At 36.1% G+C, this 14,585-nt stretch overlaps 1 protein-coding gene across 1 annotated transcript in view; it reads left to right on the top strand.

The window, feature by feature from the left end:
- Window positions 1-14,585, top strand: part of Dhc98D (Dynein heavy chain at 89D) — a 58,068-nt gene that overhangs the window by 34,764 nt on the left and 8,719 nt on the right. Inside the window, exons 44-65 of the mRNA XM_090110659.1 lie at window positions 5,315-5,467; window positions 6,034-6,189; window positions 6,561-6,731; window positions 7,172-7,360; window positions 7,627-7,756; window positions 8,067-8,164; window positions 8,380-8,505; window positions 8,776-8,953; window positions 9,449-9,579; window positions 9,881-10,023; window positions 10,185-10,277; window positions 10,399-10,501; window positions 10,798-10,995; window positions 11,110-11,254; window positions 11,437-11,654; window positions 11,829-12,034; window positions 12,122-12,640; window positions 12,774-12,921; window positions 13,006-13,141; window positions 13,474-13,628; window positions 13,918-14,136; window positions 14,410-14,574. Coding sequence (XP_089966785.1) covers window positions 5,315-5,467; window positions 6,034-6,189; window positions 6,561-6,731; window positions 7,172-7,360; window positions 7,627-7,756; window positions 8,067-8,164; window positions 8,380-8,505; window positions 8,776-8,953; window positions 9,449-9,579; window positions 9,881-10,023; window positions 10,185-10,277; window positions 10,399-10,501; window positions 10,798-10,995; window positions 11,110-11,254; window positions 11,437-11,654; window positions 11,829-12,034; window positions 12,122-12,640; window positions 12,774-12,921; window positions 13,006-13,141; window positions 13,474-13,628; window positions 13,918-14,136; window positions 14,410-14,574 — 3,780 coding nt within the window. The remainder of the gene's footprint in view (window positions 1-5,314; window positions 5,468-6,033; window positions 6,190-6,560; window positions 6,732-7,171; window positions 7,361-7,626; window positions 7,757-8,066; window positions 8,165-8,379; window positions 8,506-8,775; window positions 8,954-9,448; window positions 9,580-9,880; window positions 10,024-10,184; window positions 10,278-10,398; window positions 10,502-10,797; window positions 10,996-11,109; window positions 11,255-11,436; window positions 11,655-11,828; window positions 12,035-12,121; window positions 12,641-12,773; window positions 12,922-13,005; window positions 13,142-13,473; window positions 13,629-13,917; window positions 14,137-14,409; window positions 14,575-14,585) is intronic.

Below are 14,585 nucleotides of genomic sequence, written 5' to 3'. Positions count from 1 at the left end.
ATATATAAATATATATACATAAGTAAATAAATAAATAAATATATATATATATATTTAAATATATATCTAAATATATGTCAAATATTATAGCTGATTAAAGAAATGGTCAAATATGAGTTTTTTAAATATGTTTAGTGATTGAGCGCGTCTTATGCTTATTGGAAGAGCATTCCACAAGAGTATAGCTTGCACATGAAACGAGTTATGGTAAAATTTGGTCTTGTGAGGTGGAATTTTTAAAAGTAAATTTTCAGAGCAGCGCAGATTAAAGTCGGTGCTCTCTCGAAATTGGAATTTTTCCTTTAGGTAGCCAGGAGTTTTAGGATTAAACAGGACACGGTATAGGAGTTGGAGAAGGTGGGTATTTCGACGCTGACGTATTGGTAGCCACTTGAGCTTTGTCCTGTATTGCGAGACGTGGTCATACTTGCGCAAGCCAAAAATGAAGCGTATGCAAACATTTTGGAGTCGCTCAAGTTTGTCCAACTGGATTTCGGTCAGGTCGGGATAACAGACATCGGCATAATCGAGGATGGGAAGGAGGAGGGATTGTGCAAGAGAAGTTCTGGTTGAGATGGGCAAGAAGTTGCGAATTCTCATGAGTGAATGCGATGAGGCAAAGATTTTCTTGTTGAGCTCATTTATTTGCGGTTGCCAAGATAGTGTTCGGTCAATGGTGACGCCTAAGCTTTTAATGCTATCACTGAATGGGATTATGGTACCGTCCACAGTAATAGGGGGTAAACTAGACCAGCCTACCCTTGATATGAATGAAGAGCTGCCGATAATAATAGTTTTGGTCTTAGTAGGGTTTACTACCAAGCCATGAGATCTACTCCAATTCATGATCAAGGACAGGTCGTTATTTGTTGTTGCTATGGCAGACGGTAAATTTTCGAACGTGGACATTGTGTAGATCTGGAGATCATCTGCATACATGTGAGAGAAGGAAGTAAGCGAAAGAGAGATAGAGTTGATAAATATAGAGAAGAGAAGAGGAGAGAGGACGCCACCTTGTGGAACGCCAGCAGTGATGTCAGACCAGCTAGAAAATACGTTGTCAATTTTAATCCTTTGCTGGCGTCCCAACAAGTAACTTTTGAACCATACAATCACCGATGGAGATATATTAATTGAGCGTAGCAGTCCCAATAGGATGTCAAAATCTACGGTATTGAAAGCATTACTGAAGTCCAGTAACGTGAGAATGGTGAGCTGCTTATCATCCAATGCTGACCGTATATCGTCGGTGATCTTGGTGAGAGCAGTAGCCGTACTATGTCCGGGACGGAAGCCGGATTGGAAGGTATTTAGGATATTGTTTTTATTAAGGAAATAGCTTAACTGTTCATGAACTAACCGTTCGAGGACTTTGGATAGGAACGGAAGGATGGAGATAGGACGATAGTCGGAAAAGGAAGTAGGGTTTGGCTTTTTCGGCAATGGAACGACATGGGCGTCCTTCCAGGCATTAGGAAATATTCCGTTGCTGATGGAGGAGTTGAATATGTGGGTTATGACGGGAGCAAGGATATCTAGGATAGGAAGGATCATATTACGACCGATGCTATCACTACCGACGGCTTTGGATGAAATCGATGATATGCTCTTCTTAATACCACATACGGTGAATTGTTTGAAAGTGAACGGTTGATATTGAGGAGTCGGACAAGATGAAAGATTATTCAATGTGCGTGACTTAAGTTCTGGATTAAATACAAGAGAATTATGGGTAAAGTGGTTGTTCATTAGATCAATGTTAGTGTTAGGAGGGAGAGAAAGTTGCTGCTGTTAGCCAACTCCTAAGGACTTAAGAAATTTCCAGATCTTAGCTGGGTCGCCGTTCTCGACCGAATTGGAAACGTGGCGTCGCTGAGCATCTCTACACAAAGTATTGCAGTGATTCCGTATCCTATTGTATTTCTCCCTGTTAGCCGGTGAGTTGTTCGATTTCAATTTGGATTTCGCCCTATTTTTAGAGTTAATAGCCGCCTTGATTTCTTTAGTCAACCATGGTGCCGGTAGTTGTTTAATTCTTACAGGTTTAATAGGAGCATGAATATCATATAATTGCGTAAGTAACGAATTAAACACAGTGACCATATCATTGACGTCACTTGCACCATACACCTGCCCCCAGTCCAGCTTTTCAGCGTCATCCGCCAGACGATTCAAGTCCATATCACCAAAACTTCTCTGCATGAGGATTTGGGGTTTTGGTTTAGGGGATCGCAACTTGTAGGAAAGGAAAAGGAGGTCATGGTAAGAGAAAGCCTCGGCTGGTAACTGCCCGTGCTTGCCCACAAGATCAGTATTAGAAACAAGGATAAGGTCTAAAAGTGATGGAGAACAGTTTGGGAAGAAATGAGTAGGGTTGAGTGGAAGAACATGTAGATTGAACGAGTCAGCAGTAGAGAGTAGTCTTTTGGAACGAACATCATCCTTGAGCAAGCAAGTATTGAAGTCGCCCATAAGAACAATATGATTGTACGATGGTACATATTTCTCTAAAAGCTGATCGAAGGAGGAAAAATAGTCTACGTGACAGGAAGGACTGTAAAGGACACCGAGGAGCAATTTGGTATGGGATAGGGAAATCTCGATAAGGAGGTGCTCTGCCGCATCGGAGGGAGGTGGTTGGGACGAGCAGTTAAGAATGGAGAATGGAATATGAGATCGAAGGTAAATAGCAACCCCACCGCCTGTCCTACCGATGCGATCATTGCGAAGGAGTCGAAAACCAGGAATGGAGTAACAGGAGGAGGGAAGGGAAGGCTTAAGCCAGGATTCGGAGACAAGGATAGCATGGATATTATTATTGGATTCAAAAGACATAAGAAAATCGGGATAGTGCGCTGGAATGCTCTGCGCATTTACGTGAACGACGTTAAAGTTTTTTGGGCAGTCAGAGAAGTTACTTAAAAGTGTGGATTGAAGAGGAAGTGTAGAGCTATAGTAGCTATCTTCACTGCTGACAGTATTGTCAGATGAAGATATAAAAGAATGAAAGCTATCGTCATTTGACATAATTGTTAATAAAATATAGATATATATTTATATAAAAATAAATAAATAAATAAACAAAAAAATATTATAAATTTATACAAATAACCAAAAAAAAAATATTTAAAAATATGTATACCGGCATAACCTCTACCCAAAAGTTACCTTACGTACAAGATTTCGGTAATTTACGGAGTTATATAAATAAGTACACAACACATTTCAACGGCCAAAAGACTAGTATTCAAACATGAAATAGGCAAACTTTGTGATGGCAATTGCAACATTTGACATGTGACAAATATCAACTGAATTATGAGGGTTTAACTTATAGTAAACAATATATACAAGTACACTTACATTATTATTTAATAAACAAGTCACATAAAACTTAAAAGTTAACTGAGAATCGACATACCTAATAGAAAAAGTAAAGTTATAAAGTGATAATCGATATAATCTGAAACGGCGCAGGCGCTTCAAGTTGTATATATTAATAAAGTAGTAACAAGCTGAGGGAAAAGTTGAAAACAAATGATACATTACTAAGTACTTACATCTATATATATATATAACCACAAAAATAAGTATAGGGAATAAAAGAAAGAATAGTCTAGATAACAAGAAAGTTATAACATATAAGGGAAAAGGATTCCTACTACTTCTTGACTACTCTTCTTGATCTTTTATTATAATCAGATAACAGCAAAGTCAGAATAAAAATCATAACTTGTACAGTTGTGAGTGCAAAATTTATGTTTCATTTGGCAATAACATTTTTTTCGGTACTAAAACGTAGTAGTTTGATATGTGGTTGGCTGCCCCTCCTCTCCTTCCTGAAAAATATCCTCCAAAATTACCCGAGATACTTCCAATGATTGAACCATACGTTGGACATTAACTTCAGTCAAAAATTGACGAAGCGGATGATTACTAATTTCCACTTAATCCTTGCTGCCACTATCTTCATCATCAAATCATCAATTTTCAAGTGGTGTTGTAAAATTGTCAGCAGAAATAGTCTTCCAAAGGCGATATAATTTTATGAACATTGAATCTGTAAATAAAAAATCAAACGTTAATAATTGTAAATCAATAAAAAAAGCTACTTACAAATAAAATTTTATCAACAAACTACTGTTCCCAACGCACCTCAAAATCTTGTAAAAGTCAAAAAGAATTCATCATTTTATTATTTCATTCTAAAAGTGTAATATAAAACCATTATAAAACCAATAAAAAACATGAATTGCTATCATTATAAAAATAAATACCTATAAAAGTAACAACTTACCTTTTGTGGGAACGCATGGTGAAAATTCACAAAACACGAAGATTGAATTTGATATTTTTGGTTTTATGACATTTATTTTAATTTAATTTATTTATTTATTTATTTATTCAAATGCTTTATAAATATAAATTTATAAATAATAAATTTATAAAGAATAGAAACATTCAATCACGAAATTATGTGGGTTCGAGTCCCGCCTCGTGATCGAATTTTTTCTATTCTTTAAGTATAAATTTATAAAACACGAAGATTAAAAATGTAACCAATGAACACTATCAATATTAGATTAATTGTAATGGTGTCTAGTTTGACTTAAAATAATAAACATCTACCCTCACTTTTAAAAATGTAGTATAATCACACGAAATATAAGCGCACCTTATAGGGAAGGGAAGATATGGGTTAAAGAGTTAAATAAATAACATGATTATATTTAAATTATTAATTTTCAACAGTTGTTCAGTAGTGATAACATGTAAATTGATTTGATTTTTACGAAATCTCATAGATGGCGCTGTTTCAAATTTGTCTTTATACTACTAAATTCATTAAACTGTTTCTCTGCCCAAATTACGTAAATGACATAGTTTTTATTTTGTAAAGCTAGATAATAGCATGGCTTACTCGAAACCAACATTTAAACATGAGTCTTTAGATTGTACGCTGTCGTAGTACACGGAATATGTAAGAAAAATAAAGGTTCACAGCTCCTCCCGCGAATGTGATATCATGATAATATGTTTAAACTATCCTCACCCGACCTCTTAGGAATATTCATGCAAAATTTGAAGTAAATCTATGCAGTACTTTCTGAGATTAGCCCGGAAATACATACAGAAAAACAGACAAACAGACAAACCGACAAACAGACAAAAATTCTAAAAACTATATTTTTGGCTTCTATATCGATTATAGATCATGGATCAAGTATTCTTTTAAAAAAATATTCAATGTACAGTTTTGACTTTCCTACGATTTTATTATATGTAAATAGATAATAATAATTTTCGTGTATAGATAATCCAACAAATGAACTTTTCGTCCCGGACCTCGTCCATGGACGTGCAGCGCAATCTGGAGTCGGTCGTGGAGAAGAGGACCAAGGACACTTTTGGTCCACCGGTCGGCAAGAAGATGCTGGTCTTTATTGATGATATGAACATGCCCATTGTAAGTTTTTACCTATCTATATTCCAATTTTATCATAATTTTATGAAAGTTAACTGAGACCAAATAAACCGCTTTCTTATTGACAATGTTTATTCATTATTGTTTATTGATGTAGCTCATATATTTTATGAATCAAAAGGTTAAATAATATTATTATATTACCTATTGTGAAATAATATTTTTTACCATTTTCGTTATAAGCTTCTTACTTAACTACTCCCTTTGAAAATTTCCGTAAGTATATATTTTTTTCGATAAACAATCTCGAATTTCCAGGAAAAACAATAAAGGACTTTGATAATTATATTCGTTCAAATGATCCGATTTCCAATATAAAAATATTAGAAAATTTTATATCGCGATTTTTTTTATATCGAGCAATAATTGATGTTAAATATCGTGTTTCATGTTTCAATGAACCGAAATAATATTATGTACATACTTAAATACAATTATTACCAACGATAAAGTTTTATTTTAGATTGTAGAATTCTAAATGTGCGTAAAATTAAAGAACTTATAATTATTTCAATCATCACTTCTAACAAATTTTTCTCCATAAACAGGTAGACACATACGGAACACAGCAACCAATAGCGCTGCTCAAGCTATTGTTCGAACGGAAAGGTTTCTATGACAGAGGCAAGGATTTGAACTGGAAGAACTTGAAGGATATTGGGTTCCTAGCGGCCATGGGGAAGGCTGGCGGTGGTAGAAATGATGTGAGTTAAAAATATTTTTTAAAAGAATAAGACAAATGAATTATGATGACAAATTTATTAATAACTAGCGGTCCGCCCCGGCTTCGCCCGTGGTACATATTTACGTTTTCTCTACATAAGAACCATCCTCGTACTTCAAGGAATATAATAAAAAAAGAATTATCGAAATCGGTTCAGCCGTTCTCAAGTTATGCACTTACCAACACATTTTGGGATTCATTTTTATATTATAGATTACCTATAGATAATGATGACATCAAATTATTTCTGTAACTTTGTCAAAATCAAAAAACCTAAAATCAAAATCTTATAATACCAAAGAAATTGACAACACATTGTCTATTTATCTTTTAATAATAATTCATTCGTAGGTGGACCCGCGCTTCATATCGATGTTCTCGGTATACAACCTGCAGTTCCCCTCGGAGGCTACGCTGCAGCGCATCTACGTGTCCATCTTACGCGGACACTTTGCGATCTTCCCGGAGGACGTGCAAGATATCGTGGACAAGATTGTGCAGATGACGCTCGATCTATACAAGGTAGGTATTCTATATGTTGTGTAGCAGCAGTTCTAGAAGTTTAAAAGTGGAGTTTTGTCGTGCAAACAGAAAAAGGTAGTACAAAGTGAAACAATATCTGCCATACTTTCATCTTTCCATTCTTATATTCTAGAAATTTCAGGAAGTTTTTTAAACAAGTTGAATTTTGCCGTGCTAACCTTTTTCTGTATTTTGTCTGATAAAACAACAATGTTTATGTATGTTACATTAAATTTAGGAAATCTTAATGCACCGCATTCTAACTCAGCTTGAATGTTCTTTAATTTTGAAACAAAAAAATGTCTCGATTTTGTAAAGTATTATTTCCCATTGGGTACGATGGCATTGACATCATATTTTGTATGCAAAAAAAAGAACAAGTATGTTGCATATCGTGATTCGTGAACACGGTGAAAATTATAAATTTCATCGATATCCAGATAATAATAGTGGACCTGCCGCCCACGCCCGCCAAGTTCCACTACATATTCAACCTGCGCGACCTGTCCCGCGTGGCGGCCGGGCTCTGCCTCACGCACCCCAACTACTTCGGGGAGCGCCGCGCTGTCGTGCGCTGTTGGCGGAACGAGTTCACACGGGTTATATGTGACCGGCTTATCAGTGTGCAGGTGACTGGAAAAAGAGGATAAATATGTACAAAACAAATAAAATATTAACTCTGGAAATTGTTTCGAAATGAAATTGTCGTTAACTTTGACAATTATTGTGATGCAAAAAAGGTAAATTGATGGATTTTTAGGTTTTCCTGTTATAAATGATACTACCGTTTGTACCAATCCTACTGTTACTGTGTATTTGGATACCGAACCTCATTTTTTCCCAATAAAGAATCTTCAAAAAAATCTACACTAAAATACTTATAACAAATAACCAGGACAATGAACTAATGCGCGGGCACATACAAGAGCACGTCGCAAAATACTTCCCAGAAGAGGAACCGGTTGTGCTCGAAGAGATCGTCGTTCCTGAGGAAGAGGAGCCTACTGGAGAGGAGGAGGAAGATGGTAATAATATACAAACAGCAGTAATAATTAGCTTTTTCTCTAGGCTCTTTCAGGTGGATCCGAACTTAAATTTAAAAAATATTGCTTATGAATATCAGAAATAAGCGACACGAACAACATATCAATTCAGAATTTTTGTCCATCAAACTCTGCTGGTAAAATAATTATTGAAACTGATCGAGTACAAAAATTTGCTTACATTCAGACACGATCGTGGTAAAAATTTAAAATTTTTATCATTATGACATCGTTAAAACAGCACAATATTTGATCGCAAACGTAATGTTTATGGTTTTGATATAAATTTAAGAATTCGCTGCTGAGCTAAAACCAAAAGCTGAAAAGGTTGAAGAACAAGAAGCGGTCATAGAGGAAGAGGAGGAAGTTGAAGTTGAGAAGCAGCTTACCGTAAGTAAAGTGTAATTAAATTTATAACACAAACTAAAACGTAAAGAAGTAAACAAGAAAGATATTTTCTCCATAACTTTCAATTATTTATAGAATTTTTGAGTTATTTGGTCATCCATCAAATGAAGGAACTTCAGGAGAATCTTATCAACAGTAATCACATAAAACGTTACGGAATGTATAATAATTATGATTTTATGACAAATTTATTTTAGTTGGAAGAATACGTGCTCCGTGATCCGCTCCTGTTTGGTGATTATCGAAACGCTCTCGACGAAGAGGAGGTGCGCTATTATGAAGATCTTTTGGATTATGAGGCGGTCTATTTCCTTTTTCAAGAGGTATGTCATCAAATACAAACGTGTATTTGATTGTTGCAGCTTGTTGAGCAATAATTGTTATTCCTATTTGATATTTTGTAGTTTAAGTGTCATGAGCAATTGCAATTAATTTCCTATTCTGTAATTACTTTTCAGAATTAGTTCCCATTCCGAGACGCCGTTAATTAGCATAGAGAGTGTTTTTTGTACTTTATTTCAAGTAACTTTGTACGAACTTTCCACCCTGTAGGTATACCGTATAAGTATCTAAGACAGCTCACTTTATCGCAGATCCTGGACGAGTACAACGAGCGCGTGGGCAAGATGTCGGTGGTGCTGTTCGAGGACTGCCTCGAGCACCTGACGCGCGCGCACCGCATCCTGCGCACGGACCGCGGCAACGCCATGATCATCGGCGTCGGCGGCTCCGGCAAGAAGTCCATCTGCCGCCTCGCCGCCTTCGCCGCCGGTAACTGTTGTGTTGTCAAACTCAAACTCAAAACATTTATTCATTCAATTAGACTTCTTTTAGAAGCACTTTCGTCATTACATATTTTAACATTTACCACTGATTGTGGCGACGTGACGTGATGTGATGTGACGTGACGTAACGTGACGTGTCGGAGTGTGCTATTTGTAGGGATAGACTTCAAACTGGTCAAAGTATGAATTACATAGATTTACCCCCGTAAACGGGTTCGCCGCTATGATGTTTAAAAATTTACTACATTACCGCTCACATCTTATATATAAAATTCTCGTGTCACAATGTTAGTCTGCATACTCCTCCGAAACGGGTGGACCGATTCTCATGAAATTTTCTGTGCATATCGGGTAAGTCTGAGAATCGGCCAACATCTATTTTTCATATGTACCACGGGCGAAGCCGGGGCGGACCGCTAGTTTTTTTATAATAATGATATAATTTAAATTAATCAAGTTATTGTTCCTTGTCCCGATGCAGGGTGTGAGATGTTCGAAATAACAGTGACGCGCAATTACAATGAGAACACATTCAAAGACGATATGAAGCGGATGTACAACCAGCTCGGCGTTGATGGCAAACCCACTGTGTTCCTTTTTACCGCGGCTCAAGTATGTGACAAAGTTATTTATATGCGTTGGATAGTATTTTGGTAATATGCGTTAGTAAATTTAGAACTGCTTGTGTTCAAATGCTTTAGAAACTGTTGTCACATTATTTAAAAAATGTAGCGTTAAATTTTGCTCTTAGCTTAAAGAGATGAGAATTGGAGATTCAGGTGAGATTGAAAATATAGATTGCTATGATTTTCTGATCATACTTTTCTCTGTGTCATCTAATTTTTTAGTAGCGTTTTCTTTATCAATTTGATAATATACGTGATTTTAATATCACTTTACTCCTTGATTCTAGATATTAGAAGAGGGTTTCTTGGAATTTATCAATAACATTCTTATGATCGGAATGATTCCTGCTCTTTTCGGTGACGATGAGAAGGACGCCATCATTAATGCTGTTAGAAACGAAAGCAGTGAAGCGGGATACGGCGTTGCTAAGTAAATTATTATTAGAAAATAGGCTTTGTTCAATATCCATATTAAATATTCCACATAAAAAGACTGTAAAATTTCCATATTCAAATTTTTCCATGTCAAAGCAGATGATTAGATCTCTATGAAATGTGGTACTGAGACAGATTACATAAAATTGTTTTCAGGGACGCAGTATGGAACTTCTTCTGCAACAAGTGCGCCAACAATCTGCACGTGGTGCTATCTATGTCGCCCAGCGGAGATATATTGAGAAATAGGTATAAAATAACCAGATTTTACTGTCAACTATAGGTTTCATTATTACCCCAACTCACTGTTTTACTTTCATTTGTTTCATAGTTTTAACTTTGTATTATCAACTCCTGTTTGAAATTTTAGGTGCCGAAGTTTTCCCGGCTTAGTGAACAACACCACAATTGACTGGCAGTTCCCGTGGCCAAAGCAAGCGTTATTAGCTGTTGCTAATGTATTTCTAGCGGATGTAAGCAAATAAACTCCATTATTATGGACGCTGCTTTCAATTTCTTGTGTAACACCAATTGACGATGATAATTATTTATTAAATCATAAAATAATGTTGGGTTCACAACATACTGCATACATGTATTTTAAGAACAGTTTTTTTTCATTGATATTATTTTTTATGCTAACCCTTATTAGATTTGCTAGATGTATAACCATTTCTACGCTTGCAACATATATAAAAGCTAAGTAAAAACATTTCTAAAAAGTCCAACAATTCATTTTTTGTTATTCACAATAAACGATTTCCACCAGGTGGAAAAAATCCCGGAAGAGTTTCGTCCAATCATAGTAGAGCACGTGGTTCACGTTCACATGTCGGTAGCGCGATACTCGACGGAGTTCCTCTTGCGCCTGCGCAGGAACAACTATGTCACGCCCAAACATTACATGGACTTCCTGACTAACTATCTGTCGCTGCTGAATGAGAAAGATGCTTTTATTGTTGCTCAGGTAACATTTTAAACTATATAACATTTTAACTATAACAAAGGACATAAATGTTGCAGTTAAATACCTAAATCATAAGGAAGTGATACTATACCTCTAAAAACTAATGGCTTGCAGTGTGAACGTCTTATTGGTGGTTTAGCAAAAATAGAAGAAGCTAATGTACAATTAGAAGACTTGAATGCCAAATTGGCTGTACAAAAGGTGATTGTAGCGGAGCAAACTAAGGAATGCGAAATATTACTGAAAGAGATTTCAGTGGGTATGTAAAATTTCTATTCCAACTACAATCATTAAATTTATACATTATTAATTCTTAAATGTCAGAAATATTAAATATTAACTTATTTCTATAATGAAACATTCAAATGACGCAAAGAACTATTTGACAAAAATACCCGTGCATACAAACAAACAAAAACAACTAAATATATAAACACACAGCCACGGAAGCAGCAGTAGCGAAACAGCAAGTGGCCGAAGTGAAGAGCGCAGAAATAACAGAGCAAAGTAAAGTGATAGCTGAAGAGAAGTCGGAAGCAGAGGAAGCGCTTTCCGCCGCACTACCAGCGTTAGAAGCGGCTAGACTTGCTCTAGCTGATCTCGATAAGAATGATATTACCGAAATTAGGTCTTTCGCTACGCCGCCAGAAGCTGTGCAGGTGAAAAAAAATATTTTGCGTAAAGTAACCCATAAATCAATAGTCGTTGCTAGGTAGATTTGTTATATGATAGCACCGTTCTTTGTGACATATTTTTGTACATGTTTTTCTATTTTTTGTTGCATATGAAGTAAGTATGTCCATTAAAATACAACTTGATAATAATGTTCCTAGGTTGTGTGCGAATGTGTAGTAATTATACGTGGCATCAAAGATGTAAGCTGGAAAGGAGCTAAAGGGATGATGGCAGATCCGAATTTCTTGAGAAATCTTCAAGAAATGAACTGCGACCTGATAACGCAGAACCAAGTTAAAGCTGTAAAGGCACACATGAAGAAGAGCAAGAAACTAGACACTATGCAACAAATTAGTAAAGCGGGGTTAGTTTAATAAGTAATTAATTAGAGATGTTTATTTTACAGTACACATTGTATTATTTATGAATAATATTTCTAAAATATCCACAGATACGGTCTACTTAAATTCGTGATTGCCGTACTTGGATACTGCGCAGTATACAAAGAAGTGAAACCCAAAAAGGACAAAGTAGAATCACTCGAGAAGGAATACACAGAAGCGTGCAACTATCTCGCGTCGCTGAATCGTGAAATTGACAGACTGCAACGTACTTTGAACGGACTCAACACGAAATATGAAACTGCAATGTTGAGAAGACAAGAACTACAAGAAGAAACAGATATTATGATGCGAAGATTGGTAGCAGCCGATAAGCTAATGTCTGGTCTATCGAGTGAACAGAAACGGTGGACTTTGGACTTGGCAGCATTATACGTGGAACAATCTAGATTGATCGGGAACTGTTTGCTTGCTTCTTCTTTCTTGAGTTACGCTGGACCATTTTCATTCTCGTTCCGACAAACTATGATTTATGAGGACTGGTTGGGTGACGTGCTCGAAAGAGGTATACCACTGACGATGCCTTTTACGATTGAAAGGAATTTGACTAACGAAGTTGAGATCAGCGGGTTTGTACCTTTTCTTTCTGTATGTTAAAATATATAAATTTAAAAAAATATAGAGTCGGATTTTTTTTCGCGATGTCGAGATGATAAATTAGATTTTTACGTTTAACGTTTAAAACCTTTCCTGTATATTTAGGTGGAATTCAGAAGGTCTCCCGCCAGATGAGTTATCAGTACAAAACGGCATCTTAACAACCAGAGCATCTCGATTCCCGCTCTGTATTGATCCTCAAACACAAGCGTTAACTTGGATCAAGAAGAAGGAAGCTAAAAATAATTTAAAAGTGTGTACTAATATCTGAATAAAATCGTAAATTTATTATGATAAAGGTTGTAAAAAAAATTTCATGTGCATGTTTCTTTTGTAGGTTTTATCTTTCAATGATCCTCAATTCCTACGACATTTGGAAATGGCTATAAAGTACGGAATGCCAGTTCTATTCCAAGATGTCAACGAGTACATTGATCCAGTTGTGGATAATGTGCTCGAAAAAAATATTAAAGGTAGAAATTTATAATCATTTTATAAGCAACTTTTGAACCTTTTCTTTCATGAAATGTTATTTTAGCGGTATTTACAAATGCTGATTCTATAGGTGTTATCTTCACGCGAACTATCGAAGACGTTATCTTTTCTGAAGTTTTCTAAAATCCTTTAAATTTTACCTAAAATTTGACACAAATTATAATAAAATAACATGGAAAAAAGATGAATGAAAAAATATGATGAGTTCCTACAGACCTATACATCTTATTAAGCATTGTATTTATCTGGTGACCCAAACAAATTGAGATTCGTTCTTCTTTTGTTTTTTTCATTTTCTCCCCACGTATAGTGGAGAGTGGTCGCACGTTCGTGATGCTGGGCAGCTCTGAGGTGGACTACGACCCGAATTTCCGCATGTACCTCACCACCAAGCTCGCCAACCCGCAGTTCAACCCGGCGGCCTATGCGAAGGCCGTTGTTATCAATTATACTGTTACCGTTCAGGTATTTGGAAATGCTCTGTATTTTTTTTAATAACAGTTTTTCGCAATGTGCTCTATAATATTATGGGGTTGGATTTTGTGATCTTATCGTATTATTATGTTATATCGTATTTGTTTTAAAAGCCAATGCAGTCGACATAAAATATAACTTCCTCCTCCTTTTTAGAAGGCAATTAAAAACTATAATTTATTATGATAATGCTGGCGATCTCGAAATTTTTAAATATTTGTTCTTTATTCATGTCGCAATATTAAAGACCAATATTTGCAAACGTTTATTTTTTCGCCAGGGTCTAGAAGATCAGCTCCTCAGTGTAGTCGTACGAGCCGAAAGAGCAGATCTAGAAGAGCAGCGAGAAAGTCTAATCATAGAAACGAGTGCGAACAAAAGTTTGCTTTCGGGACTCGAGGACTCGCTGCTGCGTGAGCTAGCCACTTCCACTGGTAACATGTTGGACAACGTGGAGCTGGTCAATACGCTAGAGAATACCAAGTCGAAAGCTGCTGAGGTAATTTTGCAGAAGTTTTGCAGAGTTTGCAGAGTTTTAAGATTAGTATTAACATCTATTCTTTTGGGCTCGAGGACTCGCTACTGCACGTATGGAGTAAGGAATATTTCATCTCAAGTAATCGTGCTGATTGCTTTTCGATATAATAGAACGTAATAAAACAAAATATGTCTAATGTTACATTATCACAGCAACACGAATGAGCAAACAAAGTCGATGAACTTATGTCTGGCAAGGTTCTTCTTAATGCTACAAATCTACGATTGTTTGTAGGTAATGGAGAAATTAGAGCTCGCAGAAGCAACAACGAAAGACATAGAGAAATTGAGAGATGGCTACAGACCGGTTGCAAAACGCGGCTCCATACTTTTCTTTGTCCTTTCTGATATGGCCGGCGTCAACACCATGTATCAGTACTCGCTATCATCGTATTTAGATGTAAGTATCAC

Source organism: Colias eurytheme, chromosome 16, assembly GCF_061535395.1.
Source record: "Colias eurytheme isolate Ceu_HAF_F1 chromosome 16, ilColEury1 Martin Lab GWU primary, whole genome shotgun sequence".
NCBI lineage: Eukaryota > Metazoa > Arthropoda > Insecta > Lepidoptera > Pieridae > Colias > Colias eurytheme.
This window is presented reverse-complemented; position numbering and strand designations above follow the sequence as displayed.